This window comes from Pempheris klunzingeri, chromosome 14, assembly GCF_042242105.1.
Source record: "Pempheris klunzingeri isolate RE-2024b chromosome 14, fPemKlu1.hap1, whole genome shotgun sequence".
In the NCBI taxonomy this organism is placed as follows: domain Eukaryota; kingdom Metazoa; phylum Chordata; class Actinopteri; order Acropomatiformes; family Pempheridae; genus Pempheris; species Pempheris klunzingeri.
Window position 1 is genome coordinate 11,947,253 of NC_092025.1, and position 14,819 is coordinate 11,962,071.

Below are 14,819 nucleotides of genomic sequence, written 5' to 3' on the forward strand. Positions count from 1 at the left end.
CACCACCTCTTGTGTTTGAGTTTAGTCTTTGTCATTCCGCTGCCTTCTCATCTGGTCGTCAGGAGAGTGGAGCTCAGGTGAAACCGGATGAACCTTGGGAGGTGAGCTGTAGCTTCAGGCGGAAGGAAAATGCTCTAAAACGGCTGAAAATCAAAGAGAAAGAGAAAGAAGTGCTAAAGAGGCAAATCTCCTGCTGTGTCTGCTGAAAGAGCGAGCATGTGAGACAGAGGGAGGAGCAGGAAGAGGAGGAGAAAAGAATGTGCGTGTTTGGGAGGGGGCTGTAATCTGTTAAGAGCAGTCTTAATGATTGGAGAAGAGGCTGCATCGATCGCAAGACATCTAATCATGCAAGTGCTTCTCATCGTAAACGCTGACAAGAGGCAGATTTCACCCCTTCCTTTATTACTTAAGCTTTTGGTATTGTCATTACAAAAGTGTTACATGAAAATGATCTCCTATAACTCAATCAGGGATATTTAGTAATATTTCTGTGATCTTCGAGGTGCACTGCAGCGTTCTTCACTTAACACAGCTGACATCTTCAAGAGGAGGGACAGTTTGTCTTTCCTTTATTATTAAAGCCTCTGGCAACTTGGTTACAAATCTTCAATACATCCCTGCAGCACAAAAGATTTAAAACAACTGGAATTAAAGTTCAGACAGTCATCACTTTTTTATTCAAATGTTACTGACGCCTGATCAGTGCACAGAAACACATGAGCTCATCTCTTTCCGGTGGAGCCCTGCCCACTTCAAACCAGAGAAAAGAGCACAGACGGGGAAAAAAAAACACAAAAGCACCAGATCTGTTTGTAGAATACCATTTTGTGTCCATGTAGGACACTTCATCCTATTCCACACTCGTCTGTCCCACTTTGGCTTCAGTCTTCTCCCTGCAGCTGTTTTCTCAGTTTGCTCTTTAGCTCTAAATAAACAAACAAGGTGTAACCTGCTTATTAGTGAGCTTTAGAGATGGAGAGATTGCTTTCACCCTTTGACAGAGTTTCCAGTCTTTGTGCTAAGCTATGCTAACCTCGTGGTAGCTTCATATTTACCCTACTGGCATTAGAGTGGTATCTGTCTTCTTGGCATCTCTCAAATCTTGTGCATTTCCGTCAAGATTGATAAATCTGATTAAACAGAAGAAAAAGAGATGCTGTTAACAAGTTTAATTTAATTTCAGAAACTCCCCTCAGACCCACGTCAAGTTATTCTGATGTTAACATTACAGTTTAGCAACAAGGGAGGTTTTCATCTATATAATGGCATCTATATAATTTCATATTCAAGCGTGAGGATCAGCAGAAGCCATGAATGCATGTGAGCATGACCCGCTTTTCTGAGCACAAATGGCAGAAAAGTGTATGTATGCAGTTCTTAATGGTAGTAATTTCTAAAATGGCCCATAAGGTTGATTTAGGGCTCTCAGAGAGACAGATCAGCCAGAGTTTAAACAGCAGGATGCTTCATCAGGAATATGCTGTGTGTGCTAGCGGTGAATAGGGAGTGAGGGTGGGGACGGGGGTGGTGGTTGGGTGGTGTATGAGGGCCCTGAATATACCGCCTGCTTGCACGCTGCTTTATCCAAACATTGCTAATCAGTTTAGGTGTAACAGATTGATTTCAGTCAAAGGGCTTCAGCTTTGTTTAAATTGAAGGCAGGGCTCAGTGGGTAATGCTCTGAGAAATAAAAGAGAAGACAGAGAGGTAACTCAGTCCTCCGGGGGGACTCAATAAGGAATGGTCCTCGTTTTAAATTTCCCCCTTGTTTACAGCATCTGAGACCAAGAGAGAGTTTCATTCAATTAAGCCTCTCCCATTCGTCGCTCCTCTCACACAGTCTGTCTTCCTTCATCCCTGCCTCCTCCTCCTCCTCTTCTCATCTCGCTGACCTCCTCCTTCTCTCCTAATTAGTTAAAGGGAAACCAGATGAATGTTCCCATGGGAAGCCTGTATATCACTGACCCAATGCACCACCTCACACACACATGCACACACACATCCCTCACGCACGGTGGGCGTTTCACCATGTCAGAGAAAACTACTGTTGATAATAATGAAAAGTCACCACAGATCTTTGATGTTTGGACATCTAATCAACATGCATTAGTAGCAAAGAAAATTACTAAAAGTACATTTTCCCTGGGGTGATGTCTGACAGCGTAATGGTCAACAGATCATAGTTACGCGGTAAAATAACATAATTCGAAGCCATAAACCTGCTCTGACCACAACAAATCATTCGTAATGCAATGGCCTGGTTTGTTTGTGGGCAGAGAAGACAGAGCAATGAATGGCCAACTCAGTTCATTTCCATCTCAAAGCCAGAAAGAGAAAGAAAAAAAAATTAATTACTCACCAAGAAAAGAACTTAACTTTCGTCTAAATTCAATTTGAATTATCTGAGCTGGCATGCTGCCAAGCTGAGTGTCCGCATTGCGCTGGCCAGCACAGAGAGCTGGAAATGGGCCCTGAGTCACTGACCTGAGGGAGAGCTGGACGGCTCCATCAGCAGAGCTGATCCATAAAAGAGTTTTGATGAAACCTTTTAAGTGCTGTAGTAATTCTTTTAGTCCATTTACTTTTTAAAGCAGTTTTGAAAAAGGCCTGAGAGAAGGAAACTGTTTAACAGCCTGTATTTGTGGATGCATGAGCCCTGTGTCAAGGAAAATTATGATAACAACATTGCTGCAACAAATTATATGATAAATGACTTCTTTCTAAATAATGGGTCCAATTTGCAACTCACAAAATACACACATCTGCAGTATTTCTTGATCTAATACACCCATATTCTGAATGTAAGTTGTAAGTGAGCCGTTTCCTGCCTCACACAGTCAGAGTTACTTGTTTAAGTGAAACCAGCAGTGGAGCAGCTTCACTGCACTGTCCTGTCAGGTGATGAGCCGTCTGCTGTACTTCAGAAGACCCTCTCTTTGACTCCACACTTGGCAGTTCAGTGTGACGTTGGCCTTTGTAATTTACAGAAGCTGATGTCTGGTTTGTTTGCGTGTTTGATCAAACTATGACCTGTGTGATCATGTCAAAACGAAACTTTAAATCTGTTACGAAACAGTTACGGGAAAGACGGGACAATTTGGATAAAACTCTCTGCCACGGTGTAGGTAATTTTATATCATATTATCGGTATACAGCAAGGTTATTATAGAGAAATAAAACTAAACTAAAAACTAAATCCAGGTGTGGAAAAATCATTTTTAATTCTAAGTGAAATGAAACCAAAAACTAGACTTAAAAAAACAAAAAGAAGCTTAAACGCTATAGTGTATTTACAAAACCTGCTAAAATGAAATAAAAATATAAAGGAAATGTCTTTAGTTTTAGTTTTAGTGTGAGTTTGGTCAAATTTGTCAACACAACTGGCCTTAGGAGGCGTCGGTGTGCATGTTTATTGCGAATGACGTGACTGTGAGTCACTGCCTTCACAAAGTGTTGTGTTTGTATTTTAATACCACTTCTGAGCTTCTTAAATCTGCCCCTTCCAAATGTAATCTAATAAGAAACCAAACTGAACATTTTAAACAATAAAAACTAAACTGAAAAGAGCAAAACCATGAATGAAACTGAACTTAACTGAAATCAAAAAAATGTAAAGCTAAAAGCTAAAAGCTAAACATAAACATGGTTCTTTGGGGTGTTTGAGGTCCTTTATAGCACCACTGCATACAAAGAACCTGTTAAGCCACTAAATGGTTCTCTGGAGGTTCTCTGCTGGTTCTAGTTTTAGTTTAGTTAAAGATAAAGGTTTTCATTTGACAAAGGTGCTATGTAGCACCAAAACTGTCCAAAGAAGCACTTTTAGTGCTATTTAGCACCATTTTTGTTTAGTGTGTTATCAAAAATACAAAACTATAAAAACTCGATTTAGTTTTGGGGAAATTTATTGACAAACTGTTTATGGATAACATGGCTAGATGAGATTTTTTTCAGCCGATACAGTGAATGTATCACCTGACAAATAAAGAAATTATGACAAAGATGCAAAAATCATGTAAATACTCAGTAATGCCATAAAGCAGCTCTGCTAACAACAATAAAAAAAACATTGAATAGGAAGGAACAATTTGATTAGCTTCCCTTCAAAAGCATCAAGACACGCGTCAAAGCTGATTTATTAGCGTCTTTGAATGAATGGTGGCCAGATGTACAGTGTGTGCTGATGAAGTACAGAACAGCATAACTACCTGATAACTACCTGCATGACTATAACTGTGCCGTTAGAGAATCGGTAATGTTTTTTAATTCTGATGTTATTTTTTTGTCAATGAGTATGTTTGCTTATCCGAAAATGTTCTTTTTCATTATGAACTCAAAGAACCAGAATCTGTGCATCAATCAACAAAATAACATGATCCATTGCTTTTAAACATACAGTGTACGCAAATCATAGACCTGAAATGGCGAAAGCAAATGAGTTTAGTTCTTCAAAAACTGAAGTGGAGCATATTCATCCTGTGTGTCATTTCCAAGGATCGATTTGAGAAAAGGGACGACTTTGAAGAGATTAATATGGAAATCTCTGGAGGTGCTGTCTGACTCGACTTTACCGCCCGCCTTGCACAGATTCTTGGTTCCCCAGCTGACCACTGCAACCTGCCAAGGAAATTATTGGTTACAACAAGAAATCAGAAGGTCAGGTCAGAGTTTAGTTTGTCATTTGAGAGTTTCTCAAACAAGCTTTTTACCTGTATTGTACGATGCTCATAGTTTTTGAACACAGCACCTCCAGAGTCACCTGTCCCACAAACACACACACACACACACACACCTCAATTCAGTTCAACCTTTATGAAATGACTGGCAGCTCCTCTTGAAGTAGGGAAAAAACATTTCTGAATGTAAAGGAGGGAACATACCTGTACATGCTATGTGATCTCTGAAAGGAGACTGACCACCAGTGCACAGGAAGTTATCAGTCACGGCGTCCTTTTCATTTTTTGTCGTTATGCCTTGTGCCTGTAGTGCATGTCTGATGCATTCATTTCTCTGCATTAGAAGAAGAACCATAACTCTAAGTGATTTTTAGGTTTTGAGTAACTAAATGAAAAAAAGAAAGAAAGCAGGTACAATCACATACACACACACACACACACACACAGAGTCAGCATAGCACAGCACAGCACAGTAATTTAAAACTCACATTATTGCCAAGCTTCGCGTGGACGTCTTTTTCATCCACTATGTTGCTGGTCCGGGTCAGGAAATTGAGTTTTTCCAGATTATTCTTAAGCAGCTTCTCCTCTGTATTTACACAACACAAAAACATAGTAAATTGAACCTGAGGCTCTAGAGATGTTGTATTTCTCCTTGTTTTTAGCATTTATAAGCAGCATCTTAACACTCATTTATTTTAAGTGTTGAAGCATTTGTTGAGAGCTATAACTCTGTATGATCCATCTAACAGACTGACTGACTGACGATATAACACAGTTGTACGTTTTTTTATATGAATATGAAATATGCATTGATATATTTGTTATTATTAGATTTATTATTATATGTAATTATAAATCCTTATTAAATTTACCATTTTAATAGAATTTTACTCTGGAAACCTGAATTATTTGTTCATGTGTATAAACAGTCAACACGTGTAAGAATGTGCTTGTGTGATCATATAATCAGGTAATCATACAGGATGGGCCACATTAGATCTTATTTTGGAAAAGATATGTACGGTAGTAAAATATTTTCTTTGAGAAAGAACAAGTGAACCCCTTCACCTGCTCATGTGACTATGCCCTGATACGAAACACACAGACATCATATTTTTAGTGGCGTTGGTTAGCTTGATGCCACTTATGTAAGTCTTATACTTCAACAGTTTTACATCAAACTGCGACTTTCTTGACTTGAAAAATAATCTTTTAAACTGACAAACATCATATATATAATATGAAAAATCAGTTCTTTGAAAAATATATATGAATTTTGATATTAATCAGCCACCCTACACCAACTACGTCAAGACACCCTGGTTGTCATTGTAAACTGAATATGTGCAGTGCAAGAACTGAAACTTGACTTTAACTCGGAGATCTGGGGCTTAGGTTTGTTGATTATGGTCTACTAAACTCAGATAAAGAATCAGTTGGCACAGGATGTGCATTGTTTGGTATTTATAAAGACCAAGCTTTGTGATAGTATCGCAGCACATTTCCTCACCTTGTGACTTGCAGGTGGACTCACCGACCAGTTGCAGAGCATCACTGGTCTCCTGGGTGCAAGGTATGCAGATAGGTCTGAACGAGATACCAAAAACAGGGGAGAGGATGATGTTCCAAGTGAATAAATTCATCATGATACCTGTTTTTCCAATAAATCCCAATGCAGGACTGAGAGCATACCATCAGATCCTAGACAGTGTGTGCAGTTCTCACCTAACGGCACTGGAGATTCGAACATCTTTCTCCAGTTGGATGAGAGCCACATCATAGTCGTAAAACTCCTTCACGCCAAGACCCACTTTTGCAGTAACATTGTAGTTCGGGTGTAATCTGAAAGTCTTAACTCTTTTCACTGTGAAAGAGACACAATCAAGTGTTATTGTTATTATTAGTGGTATTAGTTATAGTATTAGTGGTGTTATTGAAAAAAAATTGCAGTTCGTCATGTTCAGATAACTGAAGAAGAGATTACCTTTGCCCTCTCCATCATCAATCTCAACGGTGACATGTTCTGGTAAATCTCCAAATGTGAAGCAATGAGCAGCAGTCAAGATAAACTGAGGGGTCACCAGAGAGCCGATGCATTTCTTTAATCCTTCATTCTGAAGTTTTAAGTGGTAAATGAATATATAATATAGTTTAGTGGTTATATAACACTCAAGTGCAGGAAGCAATTGGTCATTCTCATGCCTGAATCATTATGTAAATTACTATGGGATTCATATAGTCAGCAAACATATTTCACAGATGAACAACTGAGTTAAATGAAAGCCTGAAACATTCACCTGGACAGCAATGAATGCCATCCATGGATAATTTTTCCTCTTGCTGTCTTTGCCAGATCCTTTGCCAGACTCCTTGTGAAGACCACATAAACCCTTAACTTCTTCTTCATCTGCATCAAGAAAAAAAACATTAAATGTTGTTCATGAGTGCAGATACATTGGTGGTTACATCAGTAGAGTAAAGGTTCAACGTTGAAGCTTAACATTACAATCATTTCTCAAAAGCATTCTTCCAAAGTGACTTTTGTTCATTCCATATACGTACATTAGGTGCAATTAAGGTTTTAGAGTCTATAACACGTTACATTATATACAACTACTTCACATTCATTTAGCAGATGGTTTTATCCACAGCAACATACAATGAGTGCATTGAACCTGGATGATACCAGCAACACAAGTGTGCTTCTGAAAGTGTGTCAAACAATGTAAAAGGTTTGATGTGTCAGCTCACACCTAGTATATGATACAGTATATGATAATTATTATTATTTCAAAATTACGAGTTTCAAAAAACATTAATGTTTTTAATCTGCAGTGTAAATTGTCCTGCAATTTTAATGTTACATTTTCATCACAAAGTCTTTTGAAAGTCTTTGATCTGACCTCTAAGTGATGCTTTAAAGTTTATCAATACCTATGTGACATTTATTACGCAAATGCAAATGTTCTCAAAATTTCTAAATTTCTCAAAAACTGTTTCATCACAAAGTCTTTTTGAAATGTTTCTTCAAACTAACCATTACTTCATAATTTTTGCAATGCTGTCTTCCAAAGTGACTTGCATTCATTCCACACACATACATTGGAAACAATTTAGGTTTTAGAGCCCTGAACAGAATACAAAAAGTTCATGGCAATAGATTGCTTTAATGTGTAAAAATTCATTATTTACATAACGTTGTATGTATCAATTTGCTTAATGTTCTTTCTTTTTCTGTTAAAATGTTGTATCCTTGTAGTTTATACTGTATTTAATGTGGTCTGGTGGATACATCGGTCCATCCTTACTATGATTGTGCATGTTGTTATATATTTTTATTAGTAGTATTATTAGTAGTGGTATTATTGTTATTATTATTATTATTATAAGACTCTGGACTCACCTGGTGCAGTAATTTACCTTGTAATAATAATTTGTAATAATAATTTTTAATACATCTTTTTTTTTTATCCATACTTTTATATATTTATATTTTACTTTGTGTTTGAAGTTTATTCTTATTCTTATTCTTATTCTTTTGGAGCTGTGTGTAACAAAAAGCAATTTCCCCCTGGGGATTATTAAAGGAATTCTGATTCTGATTCTGATCCCTACTACATCAGTTTTGTCGAGCTAAGAATCACACAGAGGCAGATGCTCTTAAATACTTTAGGAAACAAGAGAATCATGTTCTGGTCTCCTGTGATCATTTATCTTCCATCTGTCAAATTAGAGGTTGGAGCTGAGGTAGATGCTAACTCACAAATGCACACATAGTTGAATAACAAATAGAAAATTCAGAATTGTGTTTTGATTGATCGTCTTCTGTCATTTTCAAAGATGACTTACCAATTATCTCATCAAAGGTCTCTTGTAGATTAGTAATGTCCTTCATTCTGAAGTAGTGCTGGCCGCCGACCCCCGCTGTGAGGGGCTGCAGGTCGTCATCAAGGATCTCAGCTCCAATGGCAAAAACATAAATGTCTGCAACAGAATGACAGGCAGCATAATAAATACTGTTACTGCTTAACAACTGAGTGTTAGTGACACAGCATCGAGGCTGAATGATGAAAATGAGCAGAGCAACAGAAATCTCCACAGCAAATTAAAATTAGGACTCACCGAGATACTCCTCTCTTGCCTTAATCTCTTCATCACCGTTGTTCATGTATACCATGTTCTTTATTTTGGCTATGGTGGGTGCAGGTGAACCGCCCATATTATAAGCACCTATCATGAAAGAAACCATTGTGTTAAAATGGTGCGCAAGATAGACAAAACAAATGCAAACTATTGAAGCTTTATTCAGAAATCAGCATTTAATATTAAACCTTTATTACTGTTTTCGGCTTAGCTCTTACATAAACATAAGTTGTTATCTATATCATACAAGATTTATATCCTATAATTATAAATCACATTAAGCAGTGAACTGATGCCAATTTTAAACACATTAAAGGAATAGTCCAAAATTTGGAGAAAAACATTTATTCACTATAGAAACCTTATATAGTCCATTAAAATAACCGCCTCATAAAGCCACAACACGTCATGACTACACTTTACTTTTTGTATGAGTTAAAGAAATGAGATGAGAGTGTGTTGATTATTGAGCTTTAAAGGTGCTGGTAGGTGGATTTTCTTACTTTTTGACAAAGCCAGGCTAGCTGTTTCACGCTGTTTCCAGTCGTTATGCTAAGCTAAGCTAACCAACTGCTAGCTGTAGCTTCATATTTACCATACAGATATGAAAATAGTATCAGTCTTCTTATTTAACTCTCTGCAACAAAGCAAGTAAGTGCATTTCCCAAAATGTCAGACTATTCCTTCAGACAGTTGCAGCATTAATATCTAAATCCATAATTTTCCCACAGTGGAAGAAATTGGCAGGTGTAACATTGAGTCCATTAAATATACCAAGAGGCTGAAATTACCATCTGTAAAAACGATAAGGACGTGACGGTGTTCCTTAAAGCCCTCGTCTCCAACTCGTTGCTTTATTATAGCCATTCGTTCCTGGAAGGTCCTGAAGACTTCGTTCAGGTCTGTTCCAGCATTTTTGTCTTAAAGTCAAAACACACACACACACACACACACACACACACACATGCACACAGTTAAACATCCAAAAACTATGTAATAAAAAAATATTCAAAACAATATCACAGATCTGTTTGACTCACCGCCAACTGTGAATTTGTTTATCTTATCCAGAATGGTGTTTCGTTGTATTTTTTGATCCAGGAAATCGAGAATGCTGACAACTTCATATATTTCAGAGGAGAAAAACACGATTTCGTAATTTGGAGTCACTGAAAAGGATGAAATCTGTGGAGACATGAAACATGTCAGTTAAGTACAACATGGATGTTCTTTAGTTGTTCTGTGGACTTGTGGAAGGAAGGTGTTGCTCTGCTTTGCAAGTGCAACACCTCCTTGTGTATCAAACTGCTTATGGTTGTTATTTTGTTGAGTAAGTGATTCATTTATCAGCAGAAAGAGAATCACGTAGTGTGCATTGAATACAAGCCAGGGAACTCGAGCCAAGAAGCATCAGTCAGAATTATGATGTGTAATTTATAATGAAATTTACTTCTAATGGGCTGTTGTGTTGGCAGCCAAATGGGATGAGATTATGTTTGTACATGTTGTGTGTATACAGTGAAATGCCAAATGTGCTTCTAAAAGTGTGTCAAACAGCTTAAAAGGCTTCATGTGTCAGGACACACTTAATATATGATAATAATTGTTACTTCAAAATAAAACAAGAAAGTTTTTATTTCTAAAATAAAATCCGCTGCTTTTTCTAAAGTCTGTTTTTGTTTCACAATGCAATTTTTCGTACAATTTTAGCATAACATTTTTGTCACGAAGTCCACTCAGTTACTAAACTAGGCGACTGGCTGTTGGTCTGATCTGTAAGTAATACTTTAAGGTTTATCAACACATATGTGACATTTCTGACCCATAAGTGATACTGTGGCTCCTTCTGCCATGTTCAATAAAAAACAATTTATTTATAAAAAAATAAATAATATATTCCTTACACAGTAAGATCAAGTGATTGATGAAATATCCAGATTAGTCGCACAAACTGCTATGTTTATAAGCTTTATAATAACTGCTAACATATTTGCAACTCAGCAAATTTATTGCCAGCATCCACCCACCGCAGTGTGTACTTTCACCCCATGTGCATCCTTTAAACTGAGCCCACAATCAGCAAAAATAATCTTATATCTCCAGTCGCAGGACAATGTTGCTGACTATTTGCAATTCAGCACATTGCAAGCGAGGCAAATCCATTTAAAAAGCACTGTAAAACTTCTACCATATACTGTTGTATCATTCTGGATAAAACGTATTTGTGTTGAGAGTTACTGCTCAGGAGGAAATATGTTTGTTTCTCACCTTTGAAATAAGTGTTGAGATGACGTTTCTTGCATCGTTAAAGTGCGACTCTTCGATACTCTCGGAAATATCCACTGCGATGTAGATGTTGAGTGTACCATTTTTTGAAATCCTGATTTTTCTCCCCTCCTGTGTGTCATCTGAACAATCCACACCAAATACTGTTATTGTGCCAGACACTTTATATGCAATTCTTATATATTCTTATCTATAGAGAAAGAAGTATAATTAACGAGGACAGTGTGCTCTGAATTCGTTACACATGTTCTTGTTAGACTGATATATACAGAACTATGGTAGTATGTGATTATGCAAAGGTGTTAGTGCTGATGGAGAATTAAAAAGTTGAATAAAATGTTGAATATCTCTCATTCGTTCTAAATTCAACAAAATGTGATGTCCCCCATTACTAAGATACGCTTAAATAGCAAAAATTATCATATAGCATTGATAATGAATAATGCTAATGTTCAAATTACTCACCGATGGGCTCTAAAGTGGTGAGACTGTCTTTGATCGAGCTGCCAAATGCCTCTGAAACTTCCAGTGATGTGTCATAGGTGTGTCTGTCTGCAAGAAAAGTAAAGTAAAGTAAAGTGATACTATAGAAAAAACATGTTCACGTCTTCGTCCATCACCACAGTGATGGGGGTGAATTCTCTCTAGTTTTTAGGCAGCATTTTACAGGTGGGAAGCTGGTGAGGGATCACGGAGACAGTGACTCCTTCTGAGTAGTCGTAGTTGGTAGGACTTAATCCCTCACCGGCTTCCCACCAGTGAGCAGGTGGCTGCACGTTTGAAAGGACAAGGCAAAATCAGAGCTTCTTGAAATAATTACTACAAAACACAAGAGCCCACAGCGACTGAAATAACAGCTGAGCAGTCTGTGATCCAGCAAGCCAGCTAGCTAAAAGGTAGGTCGGCTGGGTCACAGTCAATATGTGTCTTCTTGTGATATTAGAGGCTGTGCCCTCAGTGGATTCTGGGATAGGCTTGGAGGACTGAGAGTAAGCACCATGATGGCAACATGTTTTGGCTTGGGCTCACATGAAACAACAAAGTCTGTAACCCCCTTCCCCACCCCCACACCCAGGCCAACTGGGTGAGATGCAACAAGTTAAGTGTGGACACATAGGCTTATTATAATGTTTGGCTTCAATAAAGTGTTATCCCGTTTTCTGTATTTTTTGTTCATCATATGTTGATTATCTCAGGTTTAAATCATCAAATTTGACCTTAAAGGACTTTCAACATTTGATTCTCTTAAATGATGTCAACAGTCTCTCTGTAAACATGACGATTGCTTCACCCGGCCTGTTTACCACAGAAACTGGCTGCTGTCTCCTTCACTGAGTGGCATTTACTGACTTGCTGACTGTCCCGTAAAAACTAACACGAACTTTATGATTAGTAAATAAAAAGAAAAATGAAAAATGTAACTTCTGAGGGTTTAAGAGTCCAGCTAACGCTGATTCCTGTAAATTAACTTTATGACCTCACTCATTGCTTCTAAATGTTATAGTGTCAGGTGTGTATATTATTATTGTTGTTGTTGTTGTTGTTGTTGTCGTCATCATCATCATCATCATCATCATCATCACATATTCACATTTTGAGCCTTTTTTTGGTAACACTTGACACATAAGGCCAACAGCATATGCAGGTACATGTCTTACAGTAGCAAGCTGGCTCTTTGCCGGACCACTGGCCGTTCTCCTGACACACTCTCTCACTCTGCCCCACCAAAAACAGGCCGCTGTTGCAGCTGTATTTCACTTTGTCGTCAATTCCAAACATGTTCCCTAGCCTTGAGGCGCCAGCTGGGACACCAGGATCAGCACAATCATCTCCTGCTGTGGTAACAAAAGAGAAAAAAAGACAAGTTATAAAGCAGTTAGGTTAGTTTGTATCCCAGAGAGGAGAAAGACGGCTGTTCAGACTTACAGTCGCTGCTACAGATGGGAGTGGAGCCACTCCACTTCCCGTTTGGTAAGCAGACCCGTCTGGATGAGCCTCGCATTGTGTATCCAGAGTAGCACTCATACACGGTTTCATTGTCCACAAAGTACCTCTCCTGAGGAGGAGAGACGCTTCCATACTCCAGCACATGGGGGTCTGGGCATTCAACAGCTGCAAGACAAAAGGATCTGAGTTAACATGCAGAGCAACAGCCTGAGGTGTAGTGAGGATCATCACATCACTCACGTTTGCATCTCTGAGGTAGAAACCTTTTGGGCGCCGGCCTCCACCTGTCATTAGTCAGACACAGGCGGGTCAGGTCGGGGTACGGAAAGTAGCCCTCAGGACAGTGGTAGACCAGCATGCTGCCTCTCTCCAGCTTCTTGGTCAGCGTGTAATGACCTCCTGCAATTGTGTTGTCTGCCTCTGTGCAGTTACACTGAACTTCACCTCCTGAAAAGATAAAAGACCATTTTGGGGCACAGAGGTTCAGTAAAGAGCTTCAGGAAGCTCCCTCCAGAGCCACGTTAGACATGACAAAATGATTGTTTTCACAAGCTGAACAGTGCTGCAGCCTGTAAAATTCACAGAATGCCCCTTTAACAGATAGTGTTGTTTAAATGTTAAGTCATGTGTTGGCTTAAGATACAAGCTGTATATTTACATTTGACTGTGCTAGTCATGTTAAAAATATATATTATATATATATTATTATATAGTTAAAGTTGGCACTGTAAACAGCACATATAAGAAACATAAAATTATCTTCCATTGAGAAAAACTAGCAGGCAAAAAAGTCTATATGAGTGTTTGGGAAGTGATGATCAAACCCCATATTCACTGTTTTGTGAAGCAGACACTCAAACATGATAGATGGAATTTGACGTTCAATATTCAAATAGATGTTAATAACTGTTTTACAATAATTGTAGTATTAAGTCGCTAATTTAATCCTTAGCCTATTTACTTATTGCACGTAATAGCTGTGAAAAACTCTTTTAATTATTTTAGAAACGTTTTTAAAAAATAACAATTATTAGTTTACCATATTTAGGTTACAGAAACTGAGTTTGACTTATAGAGTAAACAGTGATATGTGGACTAATGTACAGATATTTTGGACATTTGAAAATTCCAAATTACATATAAAAGGGTCATCTTCTTTAAAAAAAACCACCAAAAAACGTCTTAAGTAAAAGTAGCTCACCCATACAGAGGAGACATGAAAGAGCAGCAAGCCAACTCCAGTGGGCAGAAGATCCCATGTTGAAGCTGAAGCTGTGGAACAATTAAGAAGTGAAAGGATTTTGCACCGCACGTTTATTTCAAAGTGGACAAATGGACTGGATTAACAAAGACCATCCTGGTACTTATTAACTTCATGACAAATAAGAGGAGATCAATAGTGTGTTTCACAGAAAACATCCAAACAACTTCGCTCATTTTTTTTACTGCTGCATTAGATCTGGAGGGTGGAAGATTAAGATAGTTGACAGTAGACAGTGTCAATCAACCTCGCTAATGTAGAAATAAGCAAGGTACTTTTAATGAATTACTGTTGTCACTTATTACACTACCTGGTAATACTTTTATTATATAATAATACTATGACTTTTTCTACTACTTTTAAATATAAAAACTCCCCAAAAAGGAAAACAATAAACCTTCTCCCAGTGTTTTACCCCTGAAAGACTTATAACATTGAGATAAATTCACTGCAGTTCAGGTTACCTGTTCATTCAACTGCCGTCGTCCAACTTTCTCTATTTTGTG

General features: G+C 37.9%; 1 protein-coding gene across 1 annotated transcript; it reads right to left on the reverse strand.

Annotated features, from left to right (window-relative positions):
* Nucleotides 1–3,884: 3,884 nt before the first annotated feature.
* LOC139213052 (complement factor B-like) lies at nucleotides 3,885–14,819 on the reverse strand. Its single transcript, XM_070843662.1, has 19 exons — nucleotides 14,778–14,819; nucleotides 14,254–14,324; nucleotides 13,293–13,499; nucleotides 13,032–13,217; nucleotides 12,764–12,940; nucleotides 11,571–11,657; nucleotides 11,088–11,227; nucleotides 9,860–10,004; nucleotides 9,611–9,739; nucleotides 8,799–8,906; nucleotides 8,526–8,660; nucleotides 6,974–7,083; nucleotides 6,661–6,790; nucleotides 6,402–6,540; nucleotides 6,187–6,263; nucleotides 5,162–5,262; nucleotides 4,878–5,007; nucleotides 4,707–4,756; nucleotides 3,885–4,614 (listed from the first exon to the last, which is right to left on the reverse strand). The coding sequence occupies exons 1-19, from the start codon at nucleotides 14,783–14,785 to the stop codon at nucleotides 4,438–4,440; spliced, it is 2,307 nt and encodes a 768-aa protein (XP_070699763.1). The 5' UTR covers nucleotides 14,786–14,819; the 3' UTR covers nucleotides 3,885–4,437.

What these genes read in the sequence shown, in the direction of transcription:
- LOC139213052 (XM_070843662.1), bottom strand. An exon ending in CACCACTTTAGAGCCCATCG is followed by an intron (nt 11,228 to 11,570) that starts GTGAGTAATTTG and finishes TGGATTGTTCAG; the next exon opens with ATGACACACAGGAGGGGAGA. An exon ending in TGATGATGGAGAGGGCAAAG is followed by an intron (nt 6,541 to 6,660) that starts GTAATCTCTTCT and finishes TCTCTTTCACAG; the next exon opens with TGAAAAGAGTTAAGACTTTC.